The sequence below is a fragment of the Catharus ustulatus genome, chromosome 14 (genome assembly GCF_009819885.2).
Source record: "Catharus ustulatus isolate bCatUst1 chromosome 14, bCatUst1.pri.v2, whole genome shotgun sequence".
In the NCBI taxonomy this organism is placed as follows: domain Eukaryota; kingdom Metazoa; phylum Chordata; class Aves; order Passeriformes; family Turdidae; genus Catharus; species Catharus ustulatus.
This window is the reverse complement of record NC_046234.1, coordinates 16,565,606-16,582,509: the sequence shown is the minus strand read 5'-3', so window position 1 is coordinate 16,582,509 and position 16,904 is coordinate 16,565,606. Positions and strand designations below refer to the sequence as shown.

General features: G+C 39.3%; 1 protein-coding gene across 2 annotated transcripts in view; it reads right to left on the bottom strand.

Moving 5' to 3' along the window:
• The window catches only part of LOC117002782 (connector enhancer of kinase suppressor of ras 2-like), a 165,259-nt gene that overhangs the window by 14,951 nt on the left and 133,404 nt on the right, over window positions 1-16,904 (bottom strand). For both annotated transcript variants that reach the window (XM_033072191.2, XM_033072192.2), the window contains 5 exons: window positions 16,744-16,792; window positions 13,982-14,030; window positions 12,805-12,980; window positions 11,398-11,471; window positions 5,894-5,965 (listed from right to left, as the gene is read on the bottom strand). In XM_033072191.2, the coding sequence (XP_032928082.1) occupies window positions 5,894-5,965; window positions 11,398-11,471; window positions 12,805-12,980; window positions 13,982-14,030; window positions 16,744-16,792 (420 nt within the window). The remainder of the gene's footprint in view (window positions 1-5,893; window positions 5,966-11,397; window positions 11,472-12,804; window positions 12,981-13,981; window positions 14,031-16,743; window positions 16,793-16,904) is intronic.

Genomic DNA, 16,904 nt, shown 5'->3' with positions numbered 1-16,904 from the left:
CCAAGGGCAAGAGAATAACCTTTTTTTTTTTTCTTCCTATAAAAAGTTACCACTTTTAGGTTCTAGTTAGAACTGTTCCATAAACCCAGGGAGAAGAGGTGAGGAAGAAGGGAGTTTTTGTGGGTCAGAAAAGTTTTATTTGCTAATATCCTCACTTATTGCCCATACCAGGTGGCTGATTTAAGAAAAAAATATTTAATTCAAATGAATATGCAAAAAAATTATATGCCCTGAAAAGATGCAAATTCAAGAAAAAGTCCAACTGCTTCCACTATTTATCTGTTAAATGATGAAATCCTGACACATTAACAGAAAGAATAAATAAAATATATTTCCTATCTTCCTTGCATCTTTTCATCATTCATTCTTGCCCTTGTACACCATCTCAGCTTTGTGTTAGGAATGTTTCAGTGCAAAAAATAGTTTTTCATCATTTCTGAGATTGCATCTACGTTTGAGATTATTTGGTTAAAAGGAAAAACTAGAACTAAGTGGAAGTTAAATTCGACTTGAATCAAGCTATCTTTAAGTCTATTAGAGATTCCCTTGAACCATTTATTTCATACATAGAATTCATTCAGTGCAGTTTACATTTAATTTCTCATCAAAAGCTTTGCATTATATTTTTTTTACGTCACTGAGATAATCAGATTCCAGAATTCACAGTAAAATTCATTGCAATATACAATTAGATTTAAAAATTGATTTTGTACTTGTTATCTTGACTTCTCTGACCAGTCTTTCTTACTGAACACCTGAAAAATCAATGCATTTCCCATTTGGCTTCCTAAGGCAATAATTTTCACCATTTTCTATGATTATGCAGGTAATACATTCATTTAAAAGAATAAAGGGGGCTGTAATAGGGGTGGTTGAAATGATGCCTTGATTTTCCTCCACACAAAAGAAGCCCCAAACCATCTCCTGGTGAAATTTAACCCTGGGCAGATCCTTTTCCATGAGCTCATCTCTCCCTGTGTATCAGCCCCCAGCAGCCTCTGTCTCTGCTGTTTCATTTGTCACAGTTGCTGGGATTTGTTAAGCAAAACCATTCATGGGATAAACTCTGAGTACTCTCTGATTTGATAATTTGACATGACTGTTGATCTTGTTTCATGCATTGTCTTCTCAGATTTGTCAGGCTGGAAAAATAGGAAAAAAGCCTGAGACAGCTTAAGAATTGACAAGTGAACCAATCTGTGCCCTCTTTACTTCATGCACTTAATGAGAATTTTTTTTTATTTATTTAAATTTTTTTTTTAAACTTTCCTCTGTCAAACAAGTGCACAATTATGGCTCTGTACTCAGAAGTCTGGTTTGGTGTGGGTGAAGTTTTTTTGTTTGGTTTTTGTTTTCCCCAGTGGGTAATAGACAAAAGAAATAAAATAAATTACCCTTCTGGTATCAGCATTTTACTGTACAAATACAGTTACACCAATAAATATAGCTACACAAATACATGTAAATATGTTTTACACAAATATGTGTATCACAGGGAATAAAGGCACACAATAACTGATAGGCTGCTATTTGATGCAGAACCAATAATAAACCCTAAGGATATCACAGTCACATAAACTCAATCAACTGGAACTTCACTTATTCAAACTTTTACCCCAGCTTTCCCCAAATGATTGGCCCAAAGGGAAGCTCTGGAGGAAGAAAACTTTCTTTACAAGCAAGAGAACTGAGCTTAGCATGGCATAAACTATGGGTGGGGTTTGAGTTTAAAGGTGATTTTTTAAAGAAATGGGAAGATTTACTTGTGAAATTGTGTAATTCTGCTTCCACATAGATTTTAAAAAATCAGCTCAAACAGGCCAAATAATGCTGTTAAATGTCTGGCTAATTCAGTATGATGAAATTTCTTATTTCTATTACTGTTTTCTATTCTTCTATTACTAAATCTTCAGATTTGGCAGAGTTAACTCCATATCTCCAGGATAACATCACACCATGGACTGTGACACTGCCTTCACCTCAGAGAGGTGCAGGGCTGGAATCACTAAATCTGCTCTGTGAAACTTCATCAATTCACACTGGTACTATTTACAGCAGAACTTGATTAAGTTAACTTTGTAATTTAAAGTGGTGCAGAAAGATTCCCTGCACAAGGGATGAACTCCCCCCAGTGCTGATTTGGATGGTGTTGGAAAATCAAAATTGTGCACTGCAAACTCCATCAGCAAGTGGGGACTGAATGAGAGGGAAATGGAACTTCACAAGTCTGGGGTAAATCATTCAGAAATTGTACAAGGAGGAGCCAGGTGACTTGGCCAGGAAAGGAGATTTGGAATATTTCAGCTCAGCCCAGGAATTCCTGGTGCAGTATTTTGCCCTGAGAGGTCACAGCAGCTCCATGATCACCCTGTGCAGCCCCATGAACATCATGGTTTCACCCAGTCCTTGGAGCCTGCAGCTAATTCTGATCAGAAAATTGTTTTACTTGTGCTGCACTTAGGAGCTTTTATGTGAGAACAATAAATTAGAGGGCTGGTGTGGCCTCAGGCACGGATTTGAAACAAGGTTATGGGAACATAAAAGGAAAAAAGGAAAACTTGCTCTTGGTGTTTATTTACAACACCATTGGGAAGCTCCATTCCAGGGATTTCTGTTTGAAAAGTACCTTTCATGTGCTGCAGAATCATCTCCTGGCTTTTCATCAGGTGAGGGGCTGAGGGTAACAACTTACTCAGCTCCATTTGATAAAGACCTGTTAAATTAGGCCAGACAGGTTTGACAAACTCCTGCTCACTTGTCCAGTTCAAGAGGGAAAATGTCTAATGGGGGCTCAGGGCTGAAATCTGTAGTTGCCAAGATCTTTTCTCGGGTGTTAGTTTATATAAAGTGGAGACAAAGTGCATTGAAACCGAAAAGATGAGTTAATCCTGGCTCACCATCTGATTTGGCAAAGACCTGTCAAAGAGACCAACATGCCTGAAATTTAGAGAAGAAAATGGAATTAACTTTAGTAATAAACAGGATGATTCAGGGTAAGTCTTGAGCAACTCAGTTATACTCCATATGTAAAAGTAGACAGGAGACACCCTAAAATTTGCTTGTAATCAATAGAAATTTAATTCAGAATACTGCAATTTTCAAGCAGTTATTTTTTAAGAGAAATATTGTGCTATAATATTTCAGGTCTTAGAAAATATAGGAGTGACCCCTACAAAAATCAATCATCATTCTGTTTCAGTAGCAACTATTTTTTTGTATTTCTTGAATGAACACCAAAGATTTATGGGACTCCTTAAAATTGCAAAGTTAACCCAGTTATTCAAATCAAAAGTGATCAAATTATTCAGCCTAAAATAGAAACTTTTAAAAATTTAATATTTGGAGTCCATGATGAGATTGCAAATGCACTGCACTGCAGACTTCAATGGCATGTAAGTTTTAAATAAAGCAGATATTGTAAAACAACCGACTATTAAATTCAATGCTAATTAAAGCCATAAACAGGTTATGTGTGGTGTGGTAGATGAAGCACTTCTGGGAAATAAGGCCTTTAACAAGCCTGGAGTGCCAAGCTAGAGATGAGCTCATCAAGTTCATTATTAATTCATTTCTAAGAACACGGCTCTGCTCGTGTTAGACCTGACAAAACAGCGCGAGCATGAATTTTGCAAACCCGAGTAACACAGCAGGCAAAACTCAGCCACAGCTGAGTGCCTCGGTCTGCCACAGAATAATCCATCCCTCCCCACTGGGTGCAGCTCTTCCTTCAGCAATGTGGGGTTAAAGGCACATTAAAATATTCCAGAGTGGAAAAAAATTTAATAAACAGTGAATCTGAGGTGAGGAACTCTAAAAAGAGCTGTTAAAACAAAAGCTGGTGGTAAAGGCAGTTGGAGAAAGGACAAAATTCCCCACAAGTTCATTCACATAGTGAATGGAGAATGAAGAATGTTCCTCTCCATACTGGAACTTCATTTCCAGCATGAGGGATCTCCCATCAGCAGGGAAAATCCAGTTAAATTCTGTGCTGAAAACAGGAGTGGGAGATGCAAAGCATTCGCCCTATTCCTCACATTGGGGGTCAGCAATTCACTGGGAAGAGAGAGATTTGTGAGGGCAGTATTTTAAACACATTTTTCATCTATGAATCTTGCTTCATTTCAACTGTCACACAGGGTCTCTGGGAGAAGGAATTCCAGCCTGTGGAAGCTGCAGGGATTTTACAGAGGTAGCAGAGTTATCCATCATTTGGGTGGGGAGTGAATTCCAATTGCTCTGCAGGGACAGCATTGCTGAAGGGAAAACCCTGCACAAAATACTTCAAGTGGGACTTCACCCTTTGCCTATTCCCAAAAAATCAGGGAAAAGGCTTTTGTAGATTCCAGATTAACTGATGTGAGGGATGGCATGGGATGGGAAGATGTGCTGGCACCTTCCCTGTGCCCCAAGGCCTCATTGCCATACTGGCTCCCCATGGAAAAATCAGTGGATGGTGTAAAAACAACTCAGCAGTGTGTCAAGACTTCCTGGTTTTTCTTGAGTCAGAGCATTTTATATAAAATTTAATTTATGGCACTTGAACAAACAAGATCTACCCCAGCAGCTGAAATCCAGGGAGACCAGGCAGGGTTAAACCAGTAAAACATCCTCACTTTGGTTTTGTCCAAACAAACCTGAAACACACTGCACAACTGAGCAATTAATAACCTTGGAAAAATATTTCTCAGCCACCTTATACCCTGAAAATGTCCCACTGCTGATAACTGAAGCTCATCACCCTCATCAGAGCAGGGTGAACAGCCCTCAACATTTTCAGTCCAGCCAGGTTCACACCCCAACCCAGCTGAAGAGCCATGCAAGCCACAGAATATAAATGTTCAATTCAGCAATGACTTTTAGGCTTTAATATTCCAAAAGAGAAAAAACATCCTTTTTTATCTATCTTTCCAAGCTGGCAAACATTCAGAACCACTGTAAAAACATCTCAAAGTTTCAGTTCTCTGTGCCAGGAAAGACTGAAGACTTCCCAGTATGGTGACCTTGTCCTAAGTGTCCTTGTGCTTTCCACCTCAGCTGGGAAAAAACTCATTTCTGATGGAACAGGAGGAGGGAGAACATCTGACTCTGCCTTTTGGGATCTAAGGTGCCACCTCCACCCAACCTCTGCCTTCACCACTGAATCACAAAGGAGGAATTTGGGTTAGCAGAGCTCCCAGGTGTCTGTTCCCACACCCACCCACAGCAGGGCCAGCTTTAATGTTGGATCAGGTTGTGCAGAGCCTTGTCCAGTCAGAAGTTTGGAATGCCCTCCCTGCACATCCAAGGACACTGAAAAGCTCACTGCAGCACCAAAAATGGAGCTTTGCTTGGCTCTGCTCTGTGTTGGGACAGTGATGTGGTGAATAAAATGAATTACTGCTGCTTTTCTGTGCTGTTGGGGGTTGTTCTTGGGATTGGAGGGGAATAGATAGACACATATAAATAAACAAGTAAATAAATAAATAAATATGCATATAAATAAATTAATAAATACATACCTATATATGCACACACACCTCACCACTGTATACCCTTACAAGCTTTGGTGTGGGTGCACTGTTCAATAAACCAGAAACACTGATCCCACTCCCAGCCTTTACCTACAGAATATCAAAAGGATGATGAACCTTAATCCCATTAGCAAAAGAAAAAATTCTAATTGACATAGATGAGAGCAACACAAGTAACTTTCCTTTGCAGAACTCAGACCTGTCACAGCAGGAAAAGTCAGCAAAGTGAGGCACAGAATGTAATGTATGCACTGAAATTAATGGGATTAATTAATTCCTGAGAACACCACGAGCCAGCATTCCATCAGGCTGCTGGGGATATTCCTGTGTGAGATGAAATATTGATAAAGAACAGCCCAGAACAAAGAGGACACACAACTCACCTGTTCATCTCCTCAAGGCAGTCGGTTGCAAAGTAGAAGCTCTTTATTTTGGGGTGACATGCTTTGAAGGCACTATAAAAAGAGCACAAAGAATTAAAACCATCATTTCTTTCAAACAATTTGTCTACAAGCACACCAGACCTGCTCTATGATTCTTCAGCATGTTACAGGTTTCATAGGCATTGGTCATCTTCAGTCTGAATTTTGCTGCCTAAATTTAGAGATGGATTTCCCCCGATCTGATTTCACCTACATTTGTGAGCCTCATGCTTTGCAAAAATTTCAAAAGCCTTCAAACTACTTAAAAAATATAAATACTTTTGATAACGATTGATGTTCTACATCTAAAAAAATCTTGGGTGAATTTGAAAGGCTTCTTGAGTATATTCAAGTACATCTTAGTTGTATTCTAAAGACCAACTAAAGGAATAAATGTTTGATCCCCCCATCTCTTCTCATGTATTTAGATGACTGTTTTATGTTCTACAAAAAGAAAGGCAGAGGGCTGCCAAGTAGAGCTAGAAATCACTGGAATAATAGATAATAATCAGATGGCAGGGGTGATTATGGTTCACATAAAATGCTTTTATGTGCTCTAATCCCTGAGCTCTCCCTTCACTGAGCAATTGCAAACTGCTAAGGCAATAATCACAGTTTTTACAATTTTTTGGTGTGGGTATAATGGAAAGGAGTTTTGCTATCAAGGAAACCAGAAGGTCTCAGCATTAAAGATTATTAATTTGATTAGCTGGCAAATGTTTAAAAAAATGGCATGCTATCATTCATAACATCTATGTTAAAATACTGACATTTATATGGTGATTACCAGATGTAAGAATTAGATTAGGAATTATGAAGAACCTGTGATGCAACATTTCCACTATTAATAGCTTAAATGCAAATGAGTGTTTTATTAATTACTGTGACTATTGCAGTTTTCAAAGACAAGATGAAAGCTGAAGAAGCTTCACCTGGGCACAGTGATTTTTTTATATATATAATTAATAAAAATGAGTCCAGCAGCAGCTCTCCTAACAAAAGTCCTGCAGCAGAGTTGCATTTCTGTGCAGTTTCTTTTTCCATGAGATTAGGGATATGAAGGGTAAGGCTATCTTTGCACAGAGGGTTATCATTAAATATTAAATTCCATAAAGGAGACTGTAGAGGTATTTAAGTGTTGTTTTGGCATCTGGACAGTGATAATTTCCATTGCAGAGCCTCACTGCCCTGGCTAGGGGTACTTTGCCAATAAAAACAGTGAGTGTGAAATCCCACACAGGAGCTCGTGGTGCCCACTAGATGGCATAGGCTGGTTAATTATCTCTCTTTGATCATTATGTAAATGCAGTTTAAAGTGTGCTCTGATCAAATTTAGCTGATTGCTATGATATGATTTTAGTGTCAAGAATTCTTGTCCTTCTTAGTTTTCTTCTTTTAATGTGGAACTTTTTAATCCCCACATGCCAGCTGAGAACCAGCAACTCCAGCTGCTTCTATGGAAACAGTGGGTGAGAAAGGTGGAATAGTTTTGTGTGGCATCAATTAGAGCAGTGGCACATCTTTAATTACCCAGAGATTAGCAAATACTCGACTTTCCACAGAAATTCCTTACAGTACCACATTTTTGATGCTGAGAATAGAAAAACATGACTAAACAAACACTCCCTGCAACGTCTGCACCTTCTGCTGCTCCACTTGCCCAACCATCTCCCAGTGGGATTGGAGAGGATTAGGTGGTGGGTCTAAAGATCCTAATCCTCTTGGCTAATCCTGAGAGAATATCACATGATGGAGTTTCTGCTTGTAAATAGGATTATTTTCCTAGACAGGAAATTTAAATACATACAGGCACTCAAATACCAGTTTTGGGGTTTCAAGTCAGTGTTAATGGGTGGGAGTTAGTGTGATAAACAGAGCTTAATTTGGCTCCACTGTGCTCCTGTAATGTGATAAAATCTGTGATCAGTGGATCATTTTCTAGTGGAGAATGTCCCTGCCCATGGTAGGGGATGGGACAGGATGATCTTTAAGGTCCCTTCCAACCCAAACGAGGCTGTGATCCCCTGATTATCAGAATATTTTACATTTTCACGGGAACCCTGCCTCAGTTAAGGCACAGAGAGGTGAAATCAGGAGTGCAACAGGTCAGGCACTGTCTGCAGGGCTCCTGCCTCAGAACTTGTGAACGTGGCACAAAATGCAGAAAGAGCAAGAATTTTGTCAGGGTAAATCAGTTCAATGCTGCTTTTGCAAAGGAGTTCCCACATGCCAGGTCCCTGCAAACAGCTCTAATTAGTTTCTGTATGAATGTTCCTTAAGATCTTTCTGTCTGATGCTGTGATAATCTCCTGAGATAGTGAACATTAAAGCTGCAGTAATGTATTGCACTGTTCTGTATCTGCAGACTGCAGAAAAGAGATCTTCATTGCTATGAAATGGAGATCCCAATTCTGTGCAAACTTGTGATTTAAATGTATTGCAGTTCTGTGTCAGGGCTGCAAAACATGGCAATAAATCCATTTTCATCTCCCAGCAGTCACTAAGGTTATTATTAGGGAAGTGTTTAGATACATTTCTAGCATTAGGAACTGGAGTCTCCAGGGGAACAATTTGAGATGTATAAATATGAATAATTTGGAGGGATTATATCTATATATTTACATCTGGCTTGGTTTGGAGGGCCCCAGACTGGCTGCAAGAATCAAGATGTGGCGTGGTGAGTTCCAGTTTAAAGAATAATCCCTCCATCCATTGGCTGCACTCCAGTTAACACAGCCCTGGAAGTTTCTTCCCTGTGGGGGCCCACCAGTGGCTCAAGGGGGCTTTTCTCTCTGCAAAAACTCCCAAGTTCATTTCAGAAGTAATAAAATTAACATTGTTAGTAGCATTTAAGCTGTAACTTCCTATCTGCCTGTACTACAATGATTTTTGTATAGAACTCTGGCAGCACACTTTTAATATGAAGTGCCAACACTGTGCCATATTCTTGATAAATTTAAGATCCAAATTTGCATTAACTAGGCAATGAAAATGTTCACTAGGTGGAATTTGTTGAAGTTTCAGGCAGAGCACCAGTTGATAAGGATTAATTATACCTGTGGCTTAATTAATATTTATTCTTGGGGATCAGCATCATCATGGGGCATTATAATTATCAGTACCTTTGAAAATAACACAATATTTATGCCATGCCACAGCACACAAACTCAAATAACTATAATTCCTCATATACTCTATGATCACTTTTAATCAGGAGGATGCAGGTGTTGCCTAAAAGCAGTGGAAAGTTTTTCAGTGGCAATGCAAAAAACTTTTTTTCACAGGGACAAGGTCACTGCACATCCAGCTAGAGCCTGGAGAGTGACCCAGCCTGGGATAATGCCATGGCTCCTGCAATAATCAGGGTACCTTCATTAAATGCATTACTGAGGCAAATCATCAAGCCATACAGAATGATGCCTTCAATTATCTGTATTCTTGTGAAAGCTTTCTCAAGGCTATTCCATCACTGTGAGCCATGGACATCAGGAGCAGGCAGGCTGGGGAGCAGAACTCCCCATCCCACAGAACAGTGGGAGACAGAAATCCATTAATTATCCCAGTAAGCCTTCAAATCCTTTAGTTTCAAAAGGGTTTGAACATTTCACATCAATAGCTCTGAAAATAACAGAGATGTAAGAGGAAATCCAAATTGAGTCCCAAAATGTTCTTAGTTCTGCACTGAGGAGAGCTGAAGGAAAATGGATGCTGTGATTTTGGCTTTTCAGTGGGATCAGGCAATGGAATGATCCTCACTCCTGACCTTGTGGGACAGCCCAGGAGAGGACAGGTGAGTGTTTTCCAGGTGTGCTCACAGGGGCTGTGGGGTGGAGCTGGCAGGACATGGCCAGGACCCCCATTCCCACCTGCTGCATATACTGAATTTCACTGAATGATATACTGAATTTCACTGAAAATTGTATACTGAATTTCACTGAAAATTATATACTGAATTTCACTGAATGATATAATGAATTTCACTGAAAATGATACACTGAATTCCACTGAATGATATACTGAACTTCACTGAAAATGATATACTGAATTCCACTGCCAGGCAAAACAGTGGCTAAGGTAAGGTGCAGTTCTTGTGATGGGGGAAATATTGAAATGGTAATCCATAAAGGAAGAAATCAAATGGAAATTCAGCTCAGGGAAAAAGGGAATATACTATGAACATCTTCCTTATACTTTTACCTCTGGACCTGCCTCTTTTTGAAAGGATTCAAAGCCTGAAGGTTCTCAGCTTTCAGTCGTGTGCAAAGTTTTAGTTAATGGGACTTTTCCCTGTGCATATACCCTACAGAAATCCTCCTCTAAGCTGAGTTCTGAGGGATTGTGTTCTCATGCTTTGAGGAAAGCTCTGGAAGCTATTTCTAGCTGAATACAATGACCTTCTGTTTGATCTTGGTTAAATTCACTGAAATCTGTTAAGTGCTTTATATTCTAACAAAAGGGTATTATTTTTCCTGTGTTTTTGTTCAAGATCATTATTAATATCTACTCAGTGCTCTGAGGTATTTATAGTGCTCAGTTCATGTTTAATTTCTATAGTGATACCCTCAGCTGAAAGGAGCAGTGGAAGTGTAAATTGCACTGTCTTGTACTCCTCTGACACAGTAATAATATCCCCAGACAGGAAGAGGTTTGATTTTCTGATGAGCAGTCTCCATTGTAATTCATATCTTCAATATTTCCATTGTATTGTGCTCATAGTTGTAGGACTTGTTTCCTCAGACCAAAAGTGCATTCAGTCATTGGAAAAGCACAGGAAAAATCCAGGATGCTTAGTTAAAAGTAGGGAAATGCAAATAATTCAGGAGATACCAGCAAAGTGCTACTCTCAAAGCACTGGAATTGTTCTGTTGAACCTGTTGATTGGAAGCAGTTTCCAATGAGAGTCTGTTGTTAAATATTCCTTAATTATGGAGAACTTCTAATATGTTTTTTAGTGTAGTGGAATGTAGAAGTAGCAATGTGCACATAAGCAATAATGTAGAATTCATTTTGCATATGGAACCTGAATATTTTAGCAGCTGAGAGCAACACAATATTGGGTACAAAAAGCTTCCTCCATAAAGAGAAAATTAAGATTATGCTCACCATTCCCTGCTATGATATTTGTTATGCTATTTCCTATGGGGAAATAGGGCCCTACTGAACCTGAGAAAGTTTTATCTCTTTATACTAAAGTATTCATTGCTTTTTGATTTACTTATTTAACTGAAGCTGTAACTGGACTATCTGGCTAAAGAATTATTCCCTTCATTTTAATCCAGTAAATGGAATTTGCATTACATTGCATCTTTTATAATAAAGAGAAATACTAAAACTTAAGTGAATCTATGATGTTATATTTACAGATTTCAAGGTTTTTTTTTCTCTGAACTTTGCAAGTGTTCAGTACTATGTATAGCAAACTTCCAAGAGCAATCCTTTATAAACATAATTGACACATTACTTACTGTTTTCGTCTGCATTCAATTGCTCTGTCTATCCTGAACTCGGGCAAACTAATGAATCCTTCTGCTTTTTCATCCTATTGAATGAGGAAAAAAAAAAACCAGCATAGAATTAAAGAAGAGAGAAATGAGCAGCAGCTGTTTGGGTTTTATACAAAGAGCAGCTACCCAACCAAAGGAAACACTGAATGTATTTTGCACATACTGTTTCTATGATGAAACGGATTCAATTCATCACACAAAGTAAATAACCTCAAGGAGGTAACTCAACTGATAATCCCTCAAAGGAGGCACAGCCACCCCAGTCCCCTCGTGCTGAAAATCACAGGAAACCTTTCAGCCCCAAACACAGCACCAAACCAGAGGAGAGCTCTCGGGCTGCCCAGCACAAATCTGCATTTACAGCTGTTCACTGGATGTGTCCCTTTGCAGTCCCAGCTGTCACACCCTGTCCTGCTGGCAGCCCCTGAGGAGCTTCCCTGGCGAGGTCACCTCTGATTAAATGGGGAGGGAACAGGAAATTTTTGTCACTTTTTGCACTTTTGAAGCCATTCAGCAGGAAAAGAAGGGAGACAACACCAGGCAGGATTTGAAAGGTGTTAGGAAGGGCACAGGGAATTATGGCTTGGATGAGGGTCAGGGGGACACAGCCAGGCATGGGAAATGCCAAACACCAAAAACCTCTCCATCACCCACAGCCTGAACCTCCTGGGCTACAAAACCCACAAAAACCGAGGGGAATTGTGCTGCTAAACTGGAAGGAGAGGTGGAGTGAAAGATCAGAAAGCAGAGCAGGCTGGGGAGTTCAGCTCGAGCTCTGGATGCTGCACACACATGGAAAAGCAGCACTGAACCATCCTGGGCTTCTCCCCTCTGCTATTCCCCCCACATTTATGCAGATTGCACCAGCATAGGCCCTTTGGTTTTCAGGAAAATTTCACCAAGAACAGCATTTTACACATGAGAAACTGCAAACTCCAGACTAATTCAGCAAAAAGCAAGAGGAGCATCGATATAAAAATAACTTCTAGATAAAGAGATCTACAAATTCAGATTTTCACATCTGTTTCACAGAATGCTTAACTAACACAAATGGTCACACTTTACACATCTCACCACAAGTGAAGGGAGAGCTGAGTGTGAACACTGTGTTAGTCCAAATAAATCTGTGGAAAAGGATTAACTGCAGACATATTCATTTCTTAAAGACTGCCATGAACATCTGCTGTTCTATTAAGCTTGAACATGGACTTTAAAAAAGAATTTCAACTGAAATATTTCCAACCAGAGCTTTCCAGACCTGGCAATTAAACTAGCAATTCATCCAAGCACGGAGTAAAAATAGACTTTGAAAGAATTACAAAGCTTAAGGTTTCATTTTTCCTTTGTCCAAGCATGGTGTGTACTCACATTCTGGTTTGTGTACCAGTACAAGGAGGAATCCTTCAGAATGAACCAGTACTTTTTCCATTTCTGGGTGAAATAACCTTTGGCATCCTTTTTCTTCCAGAGCCAGCCCTCGCAGTCGCCGTGCCCCAGGTCCTTGCAGGAAATTCTTCTCCTGCTCACGCTGGACAGGGAACTCCCTGGGAACACCACGGGGTCAGAGGGGCAGAAATGTTCCATTTCTGAGTCAAAACCCTCCCAGCCAAATCCTCTCCTGACTCTGAATGAGCCATCTCCGAATTCAACAGTGCCCTGCAGTTTTGGTTTCCCCAAATGCAGAGTTCATACAATGCTTTATTCAATCCCTAGAGGGTTCATTCCTCCAAGAACTGCAGTTTTTTTTGTCTGATTAAGATGGACAGCATCATTCCAAAGTAAAAATGCACTTACATAGCCCCAGTCAGGAACTCAGAGTGTGACACAATCTGTACACAGATGCAAACATTACTTTTTTCCATATCTCTTCTCTTTAGCACCAGAAGCCCCATCAAATTATGGGAATTTTTAAGCTCAATTTTTATAACCAATAAAAAAGAAAGATTGTTCACTTCCATAACAGTGCACATGCTTACATGATATTTATTCTGAAGTGAACAGCAATATTTTAACTTTACAGGCATAGCATCAGGAGTAGGGCTGTTTTTATTTTTCTTGGTGTTATTTCAATGAATCCTAATTGAAAGGTTTAGGTTGCCTTGTAAATATTAATAAACCAGGCTTTTAAATAAATATGGTATAATTTATTTTCCTGGAAAAAATCCCAACTCTTTAGGAAATTTCCTTTACATATCAGACTTTTTTTCCTGTGAAAAATCTAGTTTATGATGCTACAAGAATTACATTTGTGCTACAGCTGTGAAACAGGGAAGAAATTTAGAGAATATAAAACAAGCAAGTTCTCATCAATTTGCTCACAGATGCTCCTTGCATTCTTCCTAAGGAAGAGGAAATTCTACCACCCACCCAAGCAATATTATACCTATAAAACATTTATTTTGCTATTTTAATTTGATATTTTCCTTTCTTCCTTACTATCACATTTAGAAATATTTGAATCAAGTTGAACTTTTGATACAGATCACTTATTATCAGAGAAGGAGCCTCCTTTTCTAGTTTCAAAATGTTAACTGAAAGAAGTTACCTTTTGACCATTTTCTGCTTTTTACCCTGAGGGAAGCGTAATGGAATGACTGTAAGGAAAGAAATAAATAAATTATGAAACACCAGTGCAAGTAACAGCAGCTACATGTAAGAGCTTTCATCCTCTCCCCTCTCCAGGGTTATCACAGCATCACTGATCACAGCATCTCCCTTCTGTCATTTTTCCCTTACTACTTTCCTCAACATCATAAAGAAAACCACACTCTGCTAAATCTGCAAATTAAAACAGCTTTAAAAATATTAATCACAATTGCAATGAAACCATCAAGGATTCTTTGCATGAATAGCTGTGCAGTAGCTTGAAAACTAAAGGTGTAAAGTCCCATGAATGAGCTGATAAACTGACTGGTATTTTGCATCAACGAAATAATTATAAAAATAATAAAAATTCAAAAAGAAATATTCACCACAAACATTATATGCAAAATCCTGTGCTCAATGATGTGTCAAAGTCACACTGTTCCCACCACAGAAACAAACTTTTTTGGGTGGGTGGTTGACACAATAAGTCTCAGGAGAAAAAAAATAAATACTTATTTTTTTGTGGCAGCATTAGGAAATTGCTAGAGATTCTGAGGAAGAAAAACAAACTAAACCACCCTGAAAGCATCCCTTTATTTAAACCTAAAACCAGGGATAGTACTCACAAACTGGTAAGGATTTACCTGCAGTGTACAAATGCTTAAAAACCCTAGGAAACAATCAGGTGGAAACAAGACTCCAGCTCCAGAGAGCAAAGGTTTATTTGAAATTAAAGTGGCAGAGGGAGGAGTGGGTGTGGACATGCACAGCCCTGGTGGGATTTACACACAGGGATCAGAGCTCCTCACTCCCAGCTCTCTGGGCTGTCCTGACCTCAGGCTGCTCTCCCAGGACTGGAATATTCCCCAAAAAGTGGGAATTCTGGCAGGGGAAGCTCAGTGAGGGAGTGCAGCGTGCTCTAACTCAGCACATCCCCCCATTTAACTGCAGCTCTGCAAATGCATCTCTTCATGCAAGAGGAGACAAAGATTAATGCTCCTGTGCTGGAGGAAATGTGGCAAAATACAGAAAATGAAACAGCAAAACTCTGAGAGGAAATATCCAATGTGCACAGCAGTTCTGGGGGTTTTGTGATGTATTGCAAATCACAGCAGCAATATTGATCTGTCCTGTTGTGTGTGGTGGCTGGGGCTGAAACAATCTGCTCAATGTTCCTCTTTCCTGAGACATGCATTAGGGAAAGGAGGTGTGGTCCTGAAAAAGACATCACCACATCTCCCCACAATTTAGGCTAGAGAAATGTAGGGATGGAATAAAACCCTATAATAAAATGATAATAAAATTTAAAGAACTGTGAGACAAATGAAACATCTGGAGGAGATTCTCACCAAAAACTGCTATGCATCATTCAATACAAAAGTTTTAAAAATAATGAAAAAAACCAGCACAACAAATCAAGGGAGAGCTGAATGTATCTTTCTGAAATAATAAAAAAAAATCTTTCTTCTAAAAAGCTTAGTTAATTATTCTTCCTGTTTTGTTTATGCACACACAGAATGTACTCAAAACAAGGAAACCAGAGAAAGTGAAAGGTTTGCAATACCTTGGGAATCAGTAGTTAATTAGCACTGCTAACGTAAAAATTCAAGCTCCCCATTCTGAGAGATAAAAGAAGCACTATAATATAATTAACTTGGTGGCAAACACTGTAAGGAAACAGAACTCACAACTCCAAATGACTCAGAGTTGCCATGGGAGACAGACAGATGATGGAGAACTCGCTGGGGCTGTCAGAGTTTCAATTCTTGCATCAAAACCACAACACAAAGGGCCAGAGGCAGAGTGCACACCCTGCCACCCCCACCCAAAACCAGCACAGTGGAAATGAAAAACAAAGTGCTAGAATTGAATGGATGCTACCTGAAGGTAAATGAAGATCTCAATCTAATCAAGGGGTAGGAGAAGTGCTGTCACAGAAACATTGAATGAAATTAAAGTTGGTTGCTTGTACCTCCACTGGTTTTAACATCAGGAGTTTTTAGGGAAAACTATTTAGAACTGAGTTATCACAGCCACAGAAAAGTTTGGGTTGGGAGGGACCTTGAAGCTCATCCCATTCCACCCTCTGCCATGGGCAGGGACACCAGGATGGTCCAAGCCCTGTCCAACCTGATCAGGGTGAAAAGTGCTAAGTCAGAATGAAGAGCTGACATTCTACAAATGAAGGTTCTGTTGCCTGTCCCTTGCAGGAAATAATTGCAAAATGTTAAATTATAAACCAGTATTTTTTACAGCTATTTGAAAATGGAGCACCTTGAAGTTGGTACCACAAAAATATTTGAAAATCTTAATTCTCAATCTCCCTATCATAGTACTGGCACTATTTAAATACTCTATGAGTTTTAAAACTTTTTTTACCTTCAGGGTGAGCCTCCCTCCAGAAGTTCCAGCCCAATGTGGTGTGTGATTCTCCTCCCCAACCACCACATACTTCAGAACACACACCAAGGTTCCTGAACTTCACTGAATTCCTAAAGTTCCTAAACTCAGCTCAAAGTATTGCAGACACACTGACCTGCTGTGGTTGCAGCAGCCAGTTTCCTCAACATGGAAATTATTCCTGATTTTTGTTTTCAACTCTTTCATTACACAGGCAAATGTCAAGGTTTGGGATACCTTAGGTATCTTTTAAAAATTCAGCAATGAATTGAACAGTTGAGGAGTTTTTTGCTTATTTAAAGCACATTTATAAATCATTACCTTCCTCATGGATGTGTTTCCTGGATGGTCAATGGCAGAACTTGCATATCTAGGACAGAGAGAAGAAAGATGTCAAATAACCACAGGGTAAAAAAAAAACCAAACTGATTACACAGTGCTTACAGACACTGTGAATTTCTAAATATAACCACAGCATCCTG